Source organism: Mastigoproctus giganteus, chromosome 14 (genome assembly GCF_048544385.1).
Source record: "Mastigoproctus giganteus isolate SK-2022 chromosome 14, ASM4854438v1, whole genome shotgun sequence".
In the NCBI taxonomy this organism is placed as follows: domain Eukaryota; kingdom Metazoa; phylum Arthropoda; class Arachnida; order Uropygi; family Thelyphonidae; genus Mastigoproctus; species Mastigoproctus giganteus.
Window position 1 is genome coordinate 6,646,061 of NC_143588.1, and position 23,462 is coordinate 6,669,522.

The 23,462-nt window shown below is 38.6% G+C and overlaps 1 protein-coding gene across 2 annotated transcripts in view; it reads left to right on the plus strand.

Annotated features, from left to right (window-relative positions):
* Positions 1-23,462, plus strand: part of mRpL23 (mitochondrial ribosomal protein L23) — a 59,907-nt gene that overhangs the window by 31,504 nt on the left and 4,941 nt on the right. For both annotated transcript variants that reach the window (XM_090389322.1, XM_090389321.1), the window contains exon 3: positions 23,330-23,400. In XM_090389322.1, the coding sequence (XP_090245448.1) occupies positions 23,330-23,400 (71 nt within the window). The remainder of the gene's footprint in view (positions 1-23,329; positions 23,401-23,462) is intronic.

Here is a 23,462-nt window from a genome sequence, read left to right on the forward strand (position 1 = left end):
AATTCATTCAATGTGCTGTTATTTTCGGAATGTTGGAAAAAATTAACATTACAACATCCCAGCATAATGAGAATTCGTACAATGGTTGAAAATTAAAAGTTTGGAATTCATTGCTAAAAGTAAACATTTATTTTTGTGCTGAGCTGTAAATCAGAACAATTCATAAAATTTTATAAGAAGTTTATTCACATACATAAACTATCATCAAGACAATAAAAAAAAAAAACAAATGAAGCAAATGCCAAGCATTACTGAAAAGTGTTCAATCAGCGTGCCAATATGAGAAGTTCTGAATTTGTGTGCCTTTATGTTTACAGCACTTCTTGGTTGATTGCTTAAGAATGACTGCTCATATGCATTACAGCACACCGCTTGGGTGCATTTTAATTAAATATTTTAATTTGTTTGAGTGAGGTTTATGAATGGAATTTCATTCTAACTACTATTTTGTGATTTTTTACCATTGTTTTAATGAGGATCCTATATTTGCTTGGGAAAGTTGTTGTTCCAACCAGAAGCATTAAAGATTTGTGACAAGAGGTTGATTGCAGATGTGGAATAGGAGTGATGAAATTATCGCATCTAGTAAGAACTCACCACAAATGTGTTGTGCAATTTGGTGTACCTAAATGAAGTTTTGATTGGAAGCCCAAGAGGTGATCTTGGCATGCATAAAAGTTGTACCACATACGTTACTAACTGGCAGATATAAAAATATCCTCCCACAAGTTTTCCTTTACATTTAAGCATGCCAATTTATCAGGGAAGAAGGGGAAAAAAAACCAATCATACTTCCTGTAGTAGTAACTGCAGGAAGTATGATTGCAATGTGTCTTGTATTGTAATGAAGTATGATTGCATTGTTGTGGTTAAATATTTGAACACAGCAATACACATCTGTCTCACATTTCCATTATATTCTATTGTTAGGTGTCAGTTCCCCTCCAAGTCAAGTAAAATCCTCCGCAGTGATTTAGGCAATCTGTTAGAGGAATGCATTTGATTGAATTTCAGCTTTCATGGGTCAGTGACACACTACACAGCTACCTTGCTATGCTACAGAATTGGAGTGTGCCACAAAATTTCTGGGCATTTTGCCAACATTTTGATTAGTAAGGGTCACAACAATTGACTGATCATTTGAACTGGTGTCCACAAAACTCTAGCCTCCCAGATCTCTACACTTGTATCAATGCTCCATGGGGATTTATAAACTAAGAAGTTTATCTGTGGTAGGATTTCCATTCTTGATTTATAGCAGTGGTATAGAAAAGGTGAAGCCTAAGAAAAGGCATTAATCTTTCGAATTGTAAAGCTACCACGATGAGTTGCCGCCTTATGTTGCACAATTAGTAAGTAACACTTCTCTCAAAAGAGAAGTATGAGTGAGCAGTTCCACTCCCCTTCATATAGTCATTTTGTTACAAGGTGCTTATGCATAATAACAGAAATTTGAAAAATGCTGTTCATAATGCCTTTCATGAAGGTACACCAGCAATGCAATGGCAAGTAAACTAAGAGGACTGTTACTGCTGGAGTCCACCAGGGTGGCATCCTCTCTGGATTGTTATTCACTACAATTTTAGCCCCACTGGTACAGAATAACCAGCAAATCATCTCCTAACCCTAAGATTTTTTATCCCAGTTGTGCCCTCATTCTGACCGCTAAGGACAATAATAGTCTAAAGAAAATTGCATCCTTTCTTCAGCACTTTGGCCTTAGACAGTCAACCCCGAGAAGACAAAGGTGATAATATTCTCTCTGAAGACTAATCATACAGTAATCACTCAGACTTTTGGTACCACTCAAATCTCTGTTGTAACTACACCTTGTTTACCTTTAGCTTCAACAGTTTTTTTGCACTTTCAGTTATAAAAAGCATTTAGTTCCCTGTTAGAATTTGATAAACTTCTGGCATCCCCTCTCTAAAATATTCTTTTTGCGTGAATGTAGATGCAGAATACCTATTCAGTTTATCAGCAACCTAAGAGCAGATCAACAGTTAAATCACTGAGATTTAGCAGACTAATATGATTCACCAATTCCTTCTAGTGTTTACATAAGTAAAGATTGTGCTATTTTTCTTTGCATCCTTTGCTGAGGACTTCCCTTAATCCTGTCTTAGCTTGCCTAACCTCCTTAATGACTTAATTGAGGCTAGTCTGAACTTAGTCTAGGTTTCTGTGTGTTCTGCTAATTTATAATCATGCCATGAATATAGTTGGGGAAGGACGGCATTATTATGCCATAACTCTTTCTTTTCTGCTACTAGTCTGATCAGGTCATGTAATCATATTAGCTTGTACAATTACTTCCCTGAATGCTTCCCAAACTGGAATTTGCAGTAGGTAGCATTAGTTGGTCCCATTGAATAGGATGTGGAAAGATCAGGGAATGACCAGTGCATATCCCCGGAGCAATATGGCCTTAGTTGCTAATGCTCCTAAAAACCATATAACAAACAAACTGACTTTTCTAAAGCACATGGGTCAGTTGGAATATTAAACCAAATTATGAGAGGTATCAGTACTCTCTTCCACTTCTTGGGGTGAAGATAGGTGCTTTTTTGTACTTATATTGAGCCCTAGTTTTATCATAAATAGATTATGGATGTCAGGTTTCTCCCTGGTCAGAGTACTCACCCTGGCCTTGGCCAGGGTGAGTACTCTGACCAGGGAGAAACCTTTGCACGTCTGTGATTCACAGCTTTTATGTTGAAGAAAATAAGTCACCTCTTTCTGTTTCACTGTATGCATTTGTCTTTAACATATGCCCTGAAACTAAAGTCTTTATCTGACCATCCTATGTATTAACCCCATGGTAGGTAAATATTTATGATACTTGTTATAGAGTCAATTAACCCTTTGGCATCCTGGGGTATGAGCCTTTCACTGATTTACACCTCTCAACTGAGTCTGTTGCACCACCATCTTTGTAAACACTCTCCCGCCTTGGAATATTTGATTTCCACCTTCTGAGATAGCTCAGCTGCGGTCTTTCCAGATTATATCATCTCTTTGTAAATCCTTGATGCTTGCTTTGGAACATATACATGAAAAGTAATACCATAGATGCTTCCCACACACTGATCTCTGAGTGTTTTACATGCTCTTACAGGTATGCAGTCTGATTACACTGGTCAGCACAACGGGTCTGTTAACCTTATTATATTTACAGAAGTGTTTATCTGATAACAAAACACTATTTTCTCTTTTTTTGCCTTTTATAATCGTCCATTGGTGTCTCCCGTACGAGATTCCACCATGGTCTGCCACCATATTTAGACTCCAATTTCCTTGGTATCTTTTTAGGGTCCGTAGTCTAACGAAGAACTTATAATGTCACTCGGTTGTCTGTCTGTCGCAGCATTGTATCTCTGGAACCACCCAACTTATTGACTTGAAATTTTGCATGGGTTTGTACATCATGTGGGCCAACATAATGCTATATTGATCATTGTTGACAAAAATTTGTCTGAGAAATAGGGGGGGCAACCTGTAGCTGGAAAGAACTCAACGAGTAGATTTAAAATATAATTTTTAAATTAAAAATTAGCTAAGCGTTATTTGATTTTTATCAAGGGAAAACTATTCTTACTGTGATTTTTAGTGTTTTCCACCAACCATGGAATAAAACGAAAGACAAAAAAACCCAAATTTTTTAAATATTTAATATTTACAATAAATTATTTACAAACAAAATATTACTGATAGTAATTTTAAAATAAAACAACTGTGATATACAGGATAATAATAAAATGTCGAATTTAAAATGCAATAAAATATACTGGTTAAAAGCGCTAAAATACTAACTGAAGCTTTCAAAGGCTTCTGCCTTCTTTCTCAACAGTGTAATTTCTGTTCTGCGGTGCATCATTAAATACCAGCAGGTTCAGGGTGCATCTCACGTGAACGTGTACTGTTCCCGTCAGAACCGGAAGTGGCTCGGGAGCATTTCAGGCAAAAACGTTCATCCCCTCCAAGGATTACCGCCTCAAAGAGGGGATGAATGCGTGTGCCCCTATCTCTATTTATATTTTTCTCAGTAGAACTAATTCGCAAGCTCTCGAGCCACTTGCGGTCCCAAAATCTATGTGCCCGATCAGTGATGACCGCTTCATCTGGGGAGATTTGATGTTGCTTCTCCCAGAAATGTTCAGCTATGGCGGATTTGCCATAGTCTGCATTTCTTATCGCATTTGTGTGCTCCCCCAGACGATCTTTGAGACGCCGTTTTGTTTCTCCCACATAACACTCCCCACATTCCGGGCATTTAATACTGTATACGACCCCACTTATATTTTCATTTAAGACAGGGTCCTTCACCTGTGACACGATTGTGTGCAGCTTCCTGCCTGGGAGCTGCACACAACGTGTCTGGTAATTCCTTAATATGCGAGCTAAACGCTCGGATAAACCCGGATAGTAGGGAATGTATGCGGTGGCTATTGGCGTGAAGGACTCACTTCTACTCTGCCCTCCACTAATGTATTTCTCTATGATCCTCCGGGGGTAGCCACACTTCAAAAGATCCGCCGTAACACGTTCATACTCCAAGTTTCTATCCTCTGAGGTACTACAATGGGATTTTGCCCTATCCACTAATGCTCTTACTACACTGTTCCTGTGATAATTAGTCTGCGCTGAGTTGTAGCATGAATATTGGCCCCTGCACATAGATTTTCTAAATACTTTTGTTTTCAAATGCTGGCCTTCTCTACAAATCAGCACATCCAGGAACGGCAAAACCCCTCCTTCCTCTACCTCAGAGGTGAATTGTATGAACGGGGAGAAGCTATTAAGAAAATTCAACGTATCATCCTCACTCCCTTCCCGAATAACTGAAAACGTATCATCAACATACTTTTGGGGAGAACTGTAGTGTTAAATAGCCTGGACTCGAGCTCCTCCATCGCTAAATTAGCTATGATGGCACTGATGGGGAAGCCCATAGCTGCACCGTTAACCTGCTTGTACATGGTGTTATTAAACACCATGGTAGTACTCGAAAGACATAACTCTATTCCTTTACATATGTCCTCTAAGTTTAGTTGCATCCTATTATTCAAGGTGGTGTCTCTTTCTAAAGCCATGTACGCACAGTGTATCCCATGGTCAATTGGGATGCAGGTAAACAACGATGTTACATCAAAGGATATCATAACCTCGTTTTCTTCTATACGTTGTCCTCTTATGAATTGTACAAATTCTTTACTGTCTCTGATACTACGTTCAGAGAGTCCAACTAATGGTGACAGTAGTTTGGCTAGGAAACCAGATAATTCTTTACTGTCTCTGAACATAGTATCAGAGACAGTAAAGAATTTGTACAATTCATAAGAGGACAACGTATAGAAGAAAACGAGGTTATGATATCCTTTGATGTAACATCGTTGTTTACCTGCATCCCAATTGACCATGGGATACATTGTGCGTACATGGCTTTAGAAAGAGACACCACCTTGAATAATAGGACGCAACTAAACTTAGAGGACATATGTAAAGGAATAGAGTTATGTCTTTCGAGTACTACCATGGTGTTTAATAACACCATGTACAAACAGGTTAACGGTGCAGCTATGGGCTCCCCCATCAGTGCCATCATAGCTAATTTAGCGATGGAGGAGCTCGAGTCCAGGCTATTTAACACTACAGTTCTCCCCAAAGGTATGTTGATGATACGTTTTCAGTTATTCGGGAAGGGAGTGAGGATGATACGTTGAATTTTCTTAATAGCTTCTCCCCGTTCATACAATTCACCTCTGAGGTAGAGGAAGGAGGGGTTTTGCCGTTCCTGGATGTGCTGATTTGTAGAGAAGGCCAGCATTTGAAAACAAAAGTATTTAGAAAATCTATGTGCAGGGGCCAATATTCATGCTACAACTCAGCGCAGACTAATTATCACAGGAACAGTGTAGTAAGAGCATTAGTGGATAGGGCAAAATCCCATTGTAGTACCTCAGAGGATAGAAACTTGGAGTATGAACGTGTTACGGCGGATCTTTTGAAGTATGGCTACCCCCGGAGGATCATAGAGAAATACATTAGTGGAGGGCAGAGTAGAAGTGAGTCCTTCACGCCAATAGCCACCGCATACATTCCCTACCATCCGGGTTTATCCGAGCGTTTAGCTCGCGTATTAAGGAATTACCAGACACGTTGTGTGCAGCTCCCAGGCAGGAAGCTGCACACAATCGTGTCACAGGTGAAGGACCCTGTCTTAAATGAAAATATAAGTGGGGTCGTATACAGTATTAAATGCCCGGAATGTGGGAGAAACAAAACGGCGTCTCAAAGATCGTCTGGGGGAGCACACAAATGCGATAAGAAATGCAGACTATGGTAAATCCGCCGTAGCTGAACATTTCTGGGAGAAGCAACATCAAATCTCCCCAGATGAAGCGGTCATCACTGATCGGGCGCATAGATTTTGGGACTGCAAGTGGCTCGAGAGCTTGCGAATTAGTTCTACTGAGAAAAATATAAATAGAGATAGGGGCACACGCATTCATCCCCTCTTTGAGGCGGTAATCCTTGGAGGGGATGAACGTTTTTGCCTGAAATGCTCCCGAGCCACTTCCGGTTCTGACGGGAACAGTACACGTTCACGTGAGATGCACCGTGAACCTGCTGGTATTTAATGATGCACCGCAGAACAGAAATTACACTGTTGAGAAAGAAGGCAGAAGCCTTTGAAAGCTTCAGTTAGTATTTTAGCACTTTTAACCAGTATATTTTATTGCATTTTAAATTCGACATTTTATTATTATCCTGTATATCACAGTTGTTTTATTTTAAAATTACTATCAGTAATATTTTGTTTGTAAATAATTTATTGTAAATATTAAATATTTTAAAAATTTGGGTTTTTTCGTCTTTCGTTTTATTCCATGGTTGGTGGAAAACACTAAAAATCACAGTATGAGTATACCCAACCCCAGAGGCCTATTTGAAGGAAAACTATTCTGACTGAAATCTATCATTTACTTTTTGTGTTAAAATTAAAAAAACAATTTTTTATTGCACTTCGATAGCGTGCTTCTTTGTACTAAGTAACTCTCCTTTTGGTGACAAAAAGGTTCTAAATAGTTAGTTAATAATTTTATAAAGGTCATTTATAAATTTTGCGAGAAGAAGTATTTTTTTAACAATTTTCAAAGCTGGAGTTGTCCCGGCAAGGAGGTACTCAGAGAGGCGGTGGTGGGGAGGTGCCTGTGTGGAGTCTTGCACGGCCCTCACCTACCAGTTGCTTCTCCTCCAAGACTCTAATCACTTCTTCAGGAAGAAGTCGGAGTCGCTTCTCTCACCCTTATCATTCAAAACAACTGGAAAGACTCAAATAGACGTTTTCGTTAGTTCCTCAGTTTTAGGCCAAGTCGGGTACTAGAAACCTTTTTTCAGTTACTATAAAGCTCTCTATTTGAGACACATGTACTACACTTATGACCATTCATGACTACAGATCTTTCATCCTGAATGCCCGGCACTCGGTAGTTGACCGATTTATTTCTGTTTCAGAAATATCTTGGTGAAATAGTGATATCTAGGTGAAATTGCGATGAACATGGTGAAAGGTTTCATCATGTTCATCGCAGACTGCTCCCAACTTTTCAGGGAGAAAAAAGTCTAAATGGGAACGTAGGAAATGAAGCTTCGATGCAGCATGTTTAACAACATGTTGCATCCCAACTCTGTATGAAAAACTTAGCTCATCCGCAATTTCAGTGTAATTTTGCGATTTCTCATTGCCTAAAAAGTTTCGGCAGACATTTTTGAATGCCTTCCAGGGTGTTATTTCTGTAGCATTTAATGTTTTAGTGAATTCTTCATCATGGAATAGCAGTTTGATTTTAGGACCAACAAAAATTCCCTCTTTTATCTTGGTCTTACTGATTTGAGAAAATTTTGCTTCAAACAGGAAAATCCTTCTCTTTTTTGTTCATTGCTTTCACAGATTTTTTTATCAAACCTAGATTGATGTGCAATGGAGGTAAATAAATTAATTTTTCACTTATCCACCAAAGGAGGATATGCTACATTTTTCTGGCCTAGTGTAGTTTCTGAATGATCTGGCCTTTTTTTTTTTTACCCTGCAGTGGCAATTCTTCACTCGGCTGTCCCTCTCGCTTAAAAAGCAGTAGTACTTTAGCATTAGCATTAGCATTAGCATTAGCAGAGGCATATGATGCAAGAAAGCAAGCTTATTCAGCATCAGCCAAAAAAAAAAAAAAAAAAAAAAAAACACACCACTCCCATTTCACCCCTCCGTTCGTTCGAAATACCTGTCCAGTTGAGCTTTAAATTTGTTTAGGCTATCAACTTCAACAACAAGTGATGGAAGTCGGTTCCACCAACCAACCACCCGCTGGCCAAAGGCAAATTTCCGCACATCTATCCGACATCCGTCCTTCCTCAATTTGAATTTATGCCCTCTGAGGTGATTATTCTGAGAAAGATGAAGAATCCCATTGGCATTGAGCATGCTCAAACCATTCAAAGCCTTATACACCTCTATCAGATCACCTCGCCGGTGCCTAGTCTCCAGACTCTGTAATTTGCAAAACTTAAGCCTTTCTTCGTAAGAGCAACCCTTTGTTCCATTTACTAATCTTGTTGCCCTTCTCTGTACCCGTTCCAGCAGCTCTACATCCTTCTTGAAATGAGGCCTCCAGACCTGTATACAGTACTCAAGATGTGGCCTTACCATTGCCTTATACAAGGGAATAATCACCTCCTTATCCCTGCTAGAAAAATTCCTGTATATCATTGACAAGACACCATGCGCTACTCTTGCAGCTCGTCTGCACTGCTCAGAGAACTTCATATCTGCCTGCACAATTACCCCCAGGTCCTTTTCATTCTCCACCACTGTCAGTGTAGTACCGCAGAGTTGATACGTTGCTCTGGGGTTACTGTTTCCCATATGCAGCACTTTACATTTGTCGATGTTAAACCTCATTTGCCACCTCTCAGCCCATCTGTTCAACCTTTCCAGATCCTGTTGCAGCAGCATAGCGTCAGTATTGTCCTTAACGACCCTGCCAACCTTTGTATCATCTGCAAACTTGGACATTAAACTTGATATCCCATCATCAATATCATTCATAAACACCGAAAACAACAACGGACCCAACACTGAACCTTGAGGAACTCCACTAATAACATTAGTCCACGTTGAGCAGTGTCCATTGATTACCACTCTCTGTCTTCTGCCACTCAACCATCCCCTTATCCATAGCAGCAATTTGCCTCCAATGCCACACTGCTCCAATTTGTGCAGCAGTCTTCCATGTGCAACAGTATCAAAAGCCTTTCTAAGATCCAAATATATAATATCAAAGTTATTCCCTGCATCCAGTTCTTTTGTGACTACATCATAGTATCCAATCAAATTGGTCAGGCAAGACCTGCCCTTAACAAAACCATGCTGCGTCTGAGCTATAACTGAATTCTTGTCTAGATGATCCTGCAGTGCTTCTTTAACCAGTGCCTCCATTAATTTACCTGGAACAGAAGTTAAACTAACAGGTCTATAATTACTTGTGTCAGCCTTTGATCCTCCTTTGTGAATTGGGGTTACATTTGCACATCTCCAGTCTATGGGCACCTCCCCTGAGTCCAAAGAAGCTCTCATAATTATGGCTAGGGGTTTGCATACTTCCTTTGCTGCCTCCTTTAATATAACTGGATAGATCCCATCCACCCCAGGTGCCTTTTTTATGTTTATCCTCAACAATCTCTCCTCCACTTTCCTCTCAGTTATTACAAAATCATCCAGCTCACTGCCAATGTTTACTTTACCTACATCATTCTCCTTCCTGAATAACTCCTCATGCGTGAATGTAGATGCAAAATACTCGTTTAGATTGTTAGCCACCTGAGCAGGATCCTCAACTGTTGAACCATCAATATCCAGTGGACCAATCTGATTCATCCCTTTCCTTTTCGAGTTCAAGTATGTAAAAAACTCTTTTCTGTTTTTCTTTGCATCCTTTGCCAAGGATTTTTCATAGTCTGCCTTTGCCTGCCTAATCTCCTTTGTGACTTGGTTACAGACCAACTTATATCTATCATAGGCTTCCATGTCACCCATTAATTTGTAAGTATCCCATGCATTTTTCTTCTCTGCCACATGTCTCATTAGTTCATCTGACAACCATTTAGGCCTAAACCTCGAACAATATTTCTTAGTTGGTATGTAAAGCCTGGTAGCCTCCAAGATTAGTTCCTTGAATGCTTCCCATTTTGAGTTTGCTGTTGGTAACATCATCAGTTGGTCCCACTGTATAGAATTTAAATACTGTCTCAGACCATCGTAGTCGCCTTTACGAAAACAAAAACCCTTCCCTTTACCTCTGATGGTAGTTACCTCCTTGAGTAAATCCCACTTCAACACACTGTGATCACTGCCACCTAGTGGTTCATTTATCTGCAGGTTCTTAATGCATGAAGAATCACTACTGATAATCAGATCAAGAGTATTGCTCCCTCTTGTTGCCTCACGAACATGCTGATGTAGAAAACAATCATCCAATAAATCCACAAAAGCCTTGCTAGTGTGCGAGTGACCAACCCACAAATTCCAGTCAATATCTGGGAAATTAAAGTCCCCCATTATAAGACTCTCAGATTTACTGGCCCACTCTATTTCCCTGTACAATATCTTATTATACTCATCAGAGTCATTAGGCCTATAGCACACTCCTACTCTCAATTTTGATTTCCCTATGCTTATGTCGCACCAAACTGACTCGACACTGCCCTGTCCATCGATGTCGACTGGCTTCACTTCCTTGGACTTTATGTGTTTCTTAATTAATAGCATAACCCCTCCTCCCCTCCTGTCCTGTCTATCCTTTCTATACACATTGTATTCCCCAAATTCCAGTTCCGCATTACTTATATCTGTGTGACACCACGTCTCTGATATCCCAACAATATCTGCCTTTGATGTTTTGAGCAATACCTCAAATTCATCAAATTTATTTACCAAACTCCTAGCATTGGTGTACACGCAGGTATACATGCACCTGTTTCTATTCTTAGCTACCCTAACACAACCCATGTGTTTACTTGTACCGCAATGACTACCAGCAGTCTCCGAAATATCCTGCATCTTGTTTTTCAGACTTCTGCTCATTTCAATAGAAGCAGTGCAAGAATCACTTCCACCTCTGCCAGTGGCTACTGTTAATCTATTAGTCCTTTGTTAATCGGTAGTTGACCGATTTATTTCTGTTTCAGAAATATCTTGGTGAAATAGTGATATCTAGGTGAAATTGCGATGAACATGGTGAAAGGTTTCATCATGTTCATCGCAGACTGCTCCCAACTTTTCAGGGAGAAAAAAGTCTAAATGGGAACGTAGGAAATGAAGCTTCGATGCAGCATGTTTAACAACATGTTGCATCCCAACTCTGTATGAAAAACTTAGCTCATCCGCAATTTCAGTGTAATTTTGCGATTTCTCATTGCCTAAAAAGTTTCGGCAGACATTTTTGAATGCCTTCCAGGGTGTTATTTCTGTAGCATTTAATGTTTTAGTGAATTCTTCATCATGGAATAGCAGTTTGATTTTAGGACCAACAAAAATTCCCTCTTTTATCTTGGTCTTACTGATTTGAGAAAATTTTGCTTCAAACAGGAAAATCCTTCTCTTTTTTGTTCATTGCTTTCACAGATTTTTTTATCAAACCTAGATTGATGTGCAATGGAGGTAAATAAATTAATTTTTCACTTATCCACCAAAGGAGGATATGCTACATTTTTCTGGCCTAGTGTAGTTTCTGAATGATCTGGCCTTTTTTTTTTTTACCCTGCAGTGGCAATTCTTCACTCGGCTGTCCCTCTCGCTTAAAAAGCAGTAGTACTTAGTGTATCCACCTTGCAACCCAGTCAGCAAAGCTTCCACTTTTAGGTTGGCATGGATATTCCATTTGTATTTGTGATAGCATATTTTTAAGAATATTAATTTCTTTCATGTGAACTACATGGGCCAATGGTATAGATGGATGCTTATTTCCATTATGGAATAAAACTACTTTCAAACTGATCTTGGATGAATCAGTGAAAAGCCCCCAAGTGCTTGGGGACATGCTCAGGATGCAACTCTTTCATTAATTCCTGGACATTAAGTCAGGATCTGTACTTGTTCTGGGCACCCCTTTTCCAATCCTGAATCAGAGTCAAGTCCGTATGTTTCTGGTGACGTTGGTACTAGCATTGTATCATCGTGAGAAACCAGCTTTGGAGCAGAAGGTATGTTGGCATACTCTACTGTATGCTTGGATTTCCCAGAAAAACTAGAAATATTGGTCATGCAAAAGTAACAATCATCTATGTGATCTTGAGGTTCCTGCCATATCACCAGAACAGCCAAAGGCATCGATTTATGACTACCTCTAAGCCAGCCTGTTAATGCCCTTGAACACGAGCTGTGGGGAAATCTTTGGAGCCCATACTTTATCTTGATCTCTGACCTTACATCCAAAATAGAGTTCACAGTCTTTTCTCACAAGTTGACAGTGGTTTCCATGTGATTTTAATACTACATTCTCCACAAATGTAGCAAAAGCTGTCAGACTTATTTTGACAAGAATGTGACATATTTCATGTACTGTTGAGGTACATGCACATAAGAACACAATTAAGAAATTGTAGATTTTTATTTCTAATTTCAGAGTTCACGATGCACACACAACACTGTTTACAAACACTAATTCACTAAAACACATGTTCACTTTGTTCACCACTCTAAAACACATGCTTTTTGAAATACAAAAATGCTTACTTGGTGGACGGAATCCACTCGTGTTTGTGTGTGTTTTTTACTACCTTTTTCAACTATTTCATTATTCTAATATATGTAAATCAAATGGTACTATTGGGTTTGATGTGCTAACGCTGCACCCATACCGCCATCTATAGTACTTTATTTATTTGTCTATATAAGCTGGTTAAACTTACATTATGTGTCAGTGGTGTGGCCCCGCTCTGGAGTGCTAGTCTGTTCTATATTTTTATTTTTCACTGCATAATGACCACTGTTATTCAAATCCTCTGCATTGGCGGTTTGATTCGGGGATCGGATGGTGGACTGATTCGGGTTTGATTGGGGAATCGGATGGTGGACTGATTCTTTTGATCGATTCGCTGTTGCGGCGATTTGTCTAACGATTGAAATGCAGCGGTTCCCTGACCATTATTGCCCTTGTGGTCCTCTGTCAATATGGGGCATAGGTGGTAGATGACTTTCATCAACCGGTGAAATACCACCACTTTGCTTATTGGAGGCTTGAAGTGGTGAAACCCATGTTTAGTCTCTAGGGCAAAGTTTCCGGCATCCCCCTCCCTCCATATTTCTCCTTCAACCCATGGACGGTACTAAGTACTATAGGTTTTGATATCTTTCGTGTTTGGGGTTTTCATAAAAAAAAAATAAATAAATAAAAAAATTAATAGTCAGTATATTTTTCTTAATTTGGTTTTATTTTATTGTAGTTAGTATAGTCTATTTGTGATATTTCACGCAATTTGGAACTAGCACCTTATAAGAGGGATGCCATTAAATTTTTATGTAATTGGCACTAAAATTAACTGGATTTTTATGATTCTTAATTGTATTTCTAAATTATTTGGAGAGTTTCTGCTACAATTTTTAGTCTTGTTACTTTTTTTTCCCTCCCTGTTGATTTAATTATGTTTAATTTATTATTTTCGCTCAACAGTTTTGCCATACTACTGGCATTAGTTTTGATTTTATATTTAATATTAGTTATATTTCGGGCATCATGTAGATGAATGCGCATTTTGCTGCCTCTGATGATTGCTTCATTTCTTAATTTTTTACTACTATTTTCAACCCTTTTTTTTTTTTTTTTTTACTACTTTTTTTATTACCGTTTTCAACTCTTCTTTTACTACCTTTTTCAGCTATTTCATTATTCTTACACACACACACACACACACACACACACACACACACACACACACACACACACACACACACACACACACTGGTAAAGAAGTTTCTAGTAGGCTCACAATGTTTCTAGAGAACTCCGTCTCCCCGACCTTTCTTCCACACAAAACTATATTGAATGTACTTGAATGTAGAAAGCTCCCAAATACTCTAGAAATCTGAATGTTCTAGAAATATAAAAAAAATAAATAATAATAAATAAATAGATGGAAAAGATGATTAAACCAACTACAGGTCTTGCTTTTTGGTCATTAACCTATGATATTTGAAAACTGAGGGTAATGAGATCTTTTTAAGCACATATCTGAGTTTTTGAACATATTTCCTACGAGAATCTATCAATTATTTCAGGGAGGAATTGATGCCGACCAGTGTTATCATCCAGTTCTGGGTCGCATTCACGAAGTGCTATATTTTCTGTTTGACTCTGACAGTTTTCCACTTTTGTTGGATCTCAGGTCACTCAGGAATTGAGGAAATGAGTTTTCCATTCAGGCTGCAAAGTCAGCACTACCTTGACTGAACTTGCTATAGTAGTCCCTTATACAGATTTTCGAAGTGCCAAAAAGAGGACTTTCATGAACAGGCAGACTATGAACATATTATTCACATTACAACTGTGATTGGGCTGTGCAATCTAGTATGTGTAAAATTTGCCAGGAGGAAGTTCATTTGGCCAGACTTTGAATAGACCATAGTTGCCTCACAAATTCATATCATCTGAAGGCTCAATCCACACCCTTTTTTTTTTTTTTTTAATCTTGAGCCACATGCTAGTGTCCTTGTGGTGTGATATTCAAGTTTAGATTGTTCAATAAAGTAGAAGCTACAGAGTCCTCGCCAACAAAAATCCAAAAATTGGCTTGCTGATTAGTGTTGATGTTTTCATAACGAAATCTCTCTTAAATTCCAGATTAGTAATCAGGTTTATGCAGAAGTTATCCAAGAGGGCCCAAATGGATAATGAACTTCACAGTTATCTACTTGGGATAAAATATTATGGGAAAATGCTTGCTAAATAACTTCATAATTTGGAGGTGGAAATTTATGTGTATTGTTATAATTAGAATGTTGGTTAAAATAAAAGTGTGCTCATTTAGAAAGACTTCTGCTATACTGTTGAAGCTCTATATAATAATAACTTTGGTCCTTCAGGTTGTCACAGATATTCTCTCAGATATGCCAGACAAGCTGTACTTGCTACCTGTGAGTCTAAAATGCTGATGGAACTGATATTCGGGTAACACTCAAGTCAAGTGGACCCAATTTCGGCAAAGTCCGGACGGTCTGTGACAGCCAAATCCTCTGCTTGCACCTTCACGATGGTGGGACTGTTAGTAATCCTGGGTATAACCTCCAGGCACAAGTACATGGTGGGTGACCATCCAGGTGTGAACCAACGTAAGCAGGGGTTGAAGTGTGGCGCCCATCACCACATGGAGGAATGCCGCCCCTCTATGTTAACAGGCAGTACTAGGTGGTAGATGACTCTCATCAACCGGTGCAACCCATGTTTAGTCTCTAGAGCTAAGTTCCGGTCAACCCTTCCCCATCTCTTCCATCATGCAGTATGATTGATGACCATTGTGGTGAGATCCAATATTCCTTACATTCCGAGGGTACAACTCTAAAATGGTGTTCGCAGGCCGGCCGCTAGTTAGTACACCGGACTGAACCTATCGGTAACTCTCTAGGAAGCTTCCGGATCAGCTAGTGTATAATCTTGCTACCACTACTCTGCCAGATAGTGACTGGAGGGAGTCAGAGTAGTGTGTATGCAGGGAGCATTGTCAAGGCGATGTTATGTCAAGGATCTAGGTATATTCTTACCATGTGTACGCCATATCCAAAAATTTCATTACTTCATACAGCATGTCCCACCCACTTTTTCTTACTCTTGAATACACCATGAATTGTCAAACTAATAGAGCAAGCTTATCTGCGAAAAGATCTAAACCTCCCAAGCACTTCCTAATTCATTTCACAAATATATGTGGTCTCAATTCTAATCTCAACAATGTCCATTTCCACTTGCAGTCTGCCAAACCCCATGTACTTTTTCTGACAGAATCTCAGTTATCGGTTGATTCAACTACTGCTCATCTCAGATGCCGAAATTATTCGCTGAATGATTCTTTTCGCCTCAAAGATGGTACTTGCGCTTATGTCCGTTCTGATATTCTCTGTCAGAGACTTGGCAATTTGGAATCTCCTCTGGCTTAAAATCTCTCTACCTCATTGTGTCAAATTCATCTGTTGTCTCTACCGTTCTCCCAACTCCACTAATTATTTGGAGCTCTTTGACTTCCTCTCTTTGCAACTTGACTTTCACCAGTCCAACTTTCCTAACAGTGAGGTAATTTTCCTTGGTGATTTTAATGTTCACAACTCCAGCTGGCTTCCGTTTTCTAGTCACACCGACCCAGCTGGTCGAGATGCTGAGGCTTTTGCAATTACTAATGATCTTGCACAGATTGTTCAATTACCTACAAGAATACGGGACAATCCTAATCATACAGCCAATATGCTTGATCTTTTTCTCACAAACAACCCTTCTAAGTACATGGTCGAAGTGAGAGGTCCTTTAGGCACTTCAGATCACAACTTGGTGATTGTCTCTTCTCCAATGGAACCTTTATCTCATTGCTATTCCCAACCTCGTGTTGTTTGGCATTACAAGAATGCAAAATGGGATGATCTGCGAGACTTCTTTTCTTCTTTTCCTTGGTCGGATTACTGTTTCAAAAGTTCTGATGTCAACGTTTGCTCAGATCGTGTCAGTGAAATTATTCTTGCAGGAATGGAATCCTTTATCCCACACTCCACTTTAAAATCTCGTCCTTTATCTAAACCTTGGTTTTCCAATAAATGTGCCAAGGCTGTTCAAGAGAAGAATGTTGCATATCGTAATTGGCTTGTTTCTAATTCTTCAGTTTCATTTTCTGCCTACACCAAAGCTCGCAACAATTGTAAAGTAGTTATTAACCAGTCCAAACTAGAGTTTGAACAGGCTAAGAGTAGAAAACTTGCTTCTTGCCCTAATGGTAGCCAAGCATTCTGGTCTCTTGCCAAAACTATTGGTCGCAACTTTTGCCCATCCTGCTCCCACCTCTGTCCAAACCAGATGGTTCTGTTGTCACTTCAGCCAAGGATAAAGTTGACCTGCTAGCATCCCATTTTTCTTTCAACTCGTGCATTAACGATCTTGGTAAAACACCTCCCACTATTCCCAACACGCTCCATTCAATGCCTCCTGTAGTCTTCCGTCAAAAGGATGTCAAAAGGATTTTGACAAATCTTGATGCTAAGAAAGCTCCAGGTCCCGATGGTATTTCTCCACTTGTTCTCAAAACCTGTGCTCCTGAACTTACTCCTATTCTTTGCCGCCTTTTTTCACTTTCTTATTTCAAAGGTGTTTTTCCTTCTGCTTGGAAATTTTCTCACATCCAGCCAGTTCCTAAAAAGGGTGACAAATCCCTCCCATCCAATTATCGTCCCATTGCAATTACTTCTATTCTTTCTAAAGTAATGGAGAAATCAATTAACCGCCAAATTTTAAACTACCTAGAAACCTTTCGTCTGATCAACGTTCGCCAGTATGGATTCCGTCAGTGTCGATCCACTGGTGATATTCTGGCTTATGTTACCCTTTTATGGACTAATTCAATGGAAAGGTTCGTTGAAATACAAGTAGTTGCTCTTGACATCTCAAAGGCTTTCAATGGTGTTTGGCATAAAGGTCTTATAAACAAACTTCCTTCTTATGGTTTGCTGCCGACCCGGCTAGCCGAGTGGGTAAAGTACCTGCCCGGCAACCCAAAGGTCGCGGGTTCGATTCCCGCCTCGGGCCTGGATCAAAGTACTGCAAAAACCTTGGGAGGTGCAACATGGCCACAGAAGCCGATGCGCCAACAACTACCAAATCAAAAAAAAAAAAAAAAAAAAAAATCTTATGTTTTGCCAACTGTTTTTAGTAATTGGTTATCCAGTTTTCTCTCTGATGGCTCACTGAGGGTGATGGTAGATGGCTTTCTGTTTTCTAACTTCTCCACTAATGCTGGTGTCCCCCAAGGTTCAGTTCTTTCCCCACTTTTTTCCTCTTGTATACAGTAATACCCCGACTTACGCGAACTCGGAGTTACGCGGTTCTTGATTTTTTCGTTTGGCAACGCTGCCGCCCACTATCTTCAAGGTCGTTTTTCATATGTTATCGATATACGGTGCGACGGCGGAGAATGAGAGCGAAAGATGAACAAAATTCAACTTTGCTGCTTTTATGTTTTTTATATCAGTGAAGGGGAAACACATTTCACCATAATAACATAAAAACCAACACAATTCCAGCTATCGGTATAATCGCAAATGCAATTAGATCGAGCTTACTACCAGTTTATAACAGATTTCACTAGCAGAAACCAACTGGATTTTTATTGTTTTATGGTAGTAACCCCTAGAAATGTGAGGTGTTAATAGCGTATCTCTGCCTTTATGGTGTTGTTTATTCAGTTGCTACATGCACGCAGCTTTATGTGTATCAAGCGTGCCTCCTCCTTTTGTAATTGTGCTTTATTCCCTAAAAATTAAGTATATACTTAATTAAAAGGTGTGAGAAGGAAGCGTCCTGGTGAAGATACTGCAGATTCAGAGAGAAAAAGAAAAGCAATTATCGATAAACAGAGGCGGACTGGGTCAAAAATTCTTACCCGCGAAAATTTATAGTGGCCTCATACTATGGTTTATGGCCAAAATCACACTGGCCCACCGGGGTTTCCCCGGTAAGGCTTATGGCCAGTCCGCCTCTGTCGATAGAGAAAAAATATGAAATTGTGAAACGCGTTGAGCGAAATGAAAGACCATGTGATATTGCATGTGCTACAGGCCTAAATGAAGCAACGGCGAAAAGCACATGACAATTGCAAACTTGACAGGTTGAAAATTGAAAAGGGCTCAATTGTAAAGGGCTTAAAAATTTTAGAAAACATAGACTCCAACGAAGAACGCGTTATAGCTACAAAGCAAGGAATAAAAAAATTATTAGCTTGCTACGAAGAAATTCTGCGTGAAAAAAAGAAGGCGCTGTGTCGTCAGACGAATTTGTTAGATTTTATGAAGCCATCGACATCGAAATAACTTTTTAACATAAGTCATTTGTTTTTTTAATACATATTTTGTATTAATATGTATAAATATGTATAAAAACTGCAATTTTATTAATATTTTTCTTCTGAACTAGTGTTTTTGTTAGTCCTTGGTCCCAATTAAGCAAAATTTATATGTATTTATATGCAAAGTTGTACCCCGACTTACTCGAATTCGACTTACGCGATTTTCGTCGGACCCACCTATCGCGTAACTTCGGGGTATTACTGTATTAATGACCTTTTTCCATTGACTGGAAATCCTATCCATAGTTTTGCTGATGATAGCACATTGCATTCCACTTTCCATTTTGAGAATGTCCTGCTCAATCAGCTTCAACTTCTCGAAAATCTGCTACCAATTCCTTAAATTCCGATCTTCAAGTAATTCTCCAGTGGGGCAAAGACAACTTAGTTGATTTCAACCCTTCTAAAACTCAGTCTTGTCTTATATCTCACAAAAAGGATTCTTCTACTCCTATGCTTACCTTTAGTGACACTCCGATTTCTAGGCAAAATGATATATCTCTTTTGGGGATTACCCTGACTTCTAATCTCTCTTGGCACAAGCACCTTACAAATATTGCTTCTTCTGCATCTAAAAAACTTGGTTTTCTCTTTCGCTCTCGGCGTTACTTTTCTTCCAAACAGCTGCTCACTCTGTATAAATCGCAAATCTGCCCTGCCATGAAATATTGTTCCGACATCTGGGGTGGTGACCCCAAAACCTCTCTCAGGCTTCTTGATTCCATTCAGAAGAGGGCAGTTAGGTTAATTGATGACTCATCTCTAACAGAGTCTCTGCACTTGCTGTCTCATAGACATACTGTTTGTGCTGCATGCCTCTTCTACAGATACTTCTATGGGCACTGTTCTTCTGAATTAGCTTCTATAATTCCTGCTCTCTCTTTCAAAACAGTCCGAACATGTGTCGCCACCAGCCAACATCCATTTACTGTCCAACTTCAAACTCACAGAACCAACTTTTCATCTTCCTCGTTTATTCATTCAACTGCCGTTTTCTGGAACAACCTTCCTTCATACGTATTTCCTGAAAATTACAATCTACAGAAGTTCCAAGTCCAGTGTCAACAAATATCTTCTTTCGTCTTCTCAACCTCCAACCGAAGCACGGTACTAAGTACTATAGGTTCTAACACCTCTCGTGTTTGGCGTTTACATAAAAAAAAATAATAAAATAACCCCTCCCAGGGAAATAAGAAAAACGCTAGTTAGATCGAAAGGACGTTATATCGATCATTCATAAAATCAGCAACAAAACAAGTAAAAGCTTGACCCTTTAATGTAATCTTACTAATACAATATAGCATAATTTTATTTATAATATGTACTACAGTATTATACAAGAAAATTATGAATGTAAATTTTACAACATAGCTTTTGATAGGTATGTAGCCTAACAAGAGAATTGTTTCGTACTTTAAAATAATCTGTAAGAACACGCTGTTTCAATGGTAGTGTTTTAAAAGAGAATTATGAAGGTGCGCAACAGTTATTTCACTTTTGCAGTTAGGTTGTGCTTGAAAAAAAAAATCAATGGTTCTAATCCTCGATGAGCATCTTTCACTGAAACTTCTTGTTCAGCCACAGTAGGTTACTTACCTTCATCACAACAAATTTCAGAAGATTCCATTAAGTTTGCAACGAGTTCTCTTCGTTCGTGCACATCCTGAAACATTCAATGTTCGCATCCACTTCTGCATAATCCTTGAAGCTCAAGTTTTCCTGTAAGTTTAGGTGATGCACACGCTCAAATTTTTTCCCTATTATTGGACTGTTCTTCTCAATTAATAGAGAAAGAAGTATGCAAAACTTCACACATTGGATCATTCAAGGCGGTAAATCCAGCATGTTTGAAGCAGTTGGCAATCACTTTTTCAACTTCATCCCACTGAAACATTTCCTACAGGATGTCGATTTCGCATTTGAATTTTGCTTTCAAGATGCAGCCAATTTTGTTTAATAGCATTCTTTGGTAGTTTTTCTTAAAACAATGGTTTACACCTCGATCAAGTGGCTGAAGAAATAATGTCATATTTGCTGGTAGGTATTTGCATGTAGATTGTTTACTTGACAATGAGGGGTGCAGTTATCCACAAACAGTAAAATTTTTTTATTCTCACTCATCCTGTGATCTAAGTCTCTAATCCATTCTTCATAGATTTGTGATGTCATCCATGCCTTTTGGTTTTCTTGATACATAATCTGTAACGTCTTCAAACCTTTAAAGAATCAAGGCTTCTGGGTGTTCCTAATGATTAAAAGAGGAAGCTTCTCTGTGCCAGATCAGCTAGTGTATAATCTAGTTCTCCTAGAAGCATGTTTGCTTCTAGGAGAACGGTAATCCATTGTTTGGCCTTTTTTCTGCCACTACAGGTGCTTCTGTAGCCAGGTGGGAAGAAGCAGCAGTGTGTAGCACAAGCTTCTTGATTAGACCGGGGTTCGAGCCCGTCACCACCGAATACAGAGGATACGGAAAGGTCAGAGAATGACCACCACATATCTCGGAGCAATATGGCCTTAGTTGCTAATGCTCCTAAAAACCAAATAACAAACAACCAACTGCCACTACATTTCTCACCTTTAAATGTGTTTTATCTGGTAGCAATTTAAAAGGGAGTCCAGTTTCATTAGCATTGAAGATGTCATTGTGGTCGCATGTCAGCAAGACATTTTTTCAATGATTTTCTTTCCATTCCTTAGTAGCATCACTGTCCACGGCTGCAGTTTGCCACACATTTTTTTGAAAGACAGGCCACGACGTCTTAAATTTCTGGAACCATCCATCTGAACTTTTAAATTCTTCAATACTCATTCGATGCGCAAATGATTCAGCCTTAGCTTTTAAAAGATTACCATCTATGGGAATGTTTTTTGCATGCATCATCATTAGCCATTCCAAAACTATCTTTTCAAGATCTGGATACTTTGCCTTTCGTGCTCGAATCCTACCCAGTGCAGCAGATTTCTCTAACCTTCAATCTTTTTCCAATCTTTCAGAATAGTGAACAGAGAACTCTTTGGCGATGTCAGCCTTAGCATGTACACCATTCACAGCTTGCAAAATCCTATTTTTATCTGTGATTGGCAGAGCTATCTGCTTTCTTGGTGCCATACCAATAAACACATATTCTAACTAACGAAATTAACTTTTAGCTGAGGTTCATTTCATTGCTGCACTGTGAGACAAGAGCGTGGAAAATGATTTCTCACAGTTGGGCTGCAAGTTTGTCAATTACATCAATATATTTGAAGCATTCTGTCATTTTTAAATGTGAATATTGTAATTAAAAAGTAAAAATTCATGGTTGTTATAGAGATGCCCTTTTATTTTCAAGGTCAGTGTATTGAACGTAAAATAGTATTAGGTTAATGAGACCAACTCAGGATGTTATAATGGGCTGGGGCATTAAAAAATAAGGTCGCTATAAAGAGCTTCGACTGTATATGGCAGTGGTCTCCAAAGTGAGGGTATGCGAGATGATCCATGGGGTGATTTGGTAAGCAGAGTGAGCGATGCTATCCTTCCATTTGGATCAACATATCTATGTAAGGTGACTTTCTTTGCAATGACTATTATTAAAACCATGTTTAGAAATAAACTTAACTTGGAACCAAATCTTCATGTACCCCAAAATATGAAACCAAGATACACAGCAATAATGAAAAATATTCAAGCACATTATTCACACTAAAAAATGCTGTTGATTTGATTTATACTACTTTGTACTTAAATTTCAATTTTGTTTTGTATTTTTGCATGTGATCTTTTCAAATTATATGTGATTCTAGATATAATGCATACATGTAAATTATTTATAAATAAAACAAATAGTATTACATTACATTTACTACACTTGTTACATTGATTTCATATCATTTTGTGTTTGAACTTCAATTTAATTTTGTTTTGTATTTTTTTATTTGTGATCTTTTAAAATTATATGTGATTTTAGATATAATGCCTTCCATGTAAATGATTTATAAATAAAAAAAAATATTAAACTTGTATATTTAATTTTTTATTCTGGGATGCGCACTAGTCCTTTTAAGTAAAATAAGGGTGCATGGCCAAAAAAGTTTGGAGACCACTGGTATATGGATATGTATTATCATAATTTAATTAACCTGGGGGAAGAATGTATTATAATTCTGATAACTGGAAATTCATTTGTTTCTATTCCATTAGGAGATATAAAGAGGGCAGGCAAAGGATATTTAATAAAAGATGATGATTTTCGAATTGCATATGTTACTTTAGTAAGTACCAAGAATTATACAATTTCTTATTATTTCTTTATTATTCTAAATAATGCAATTTT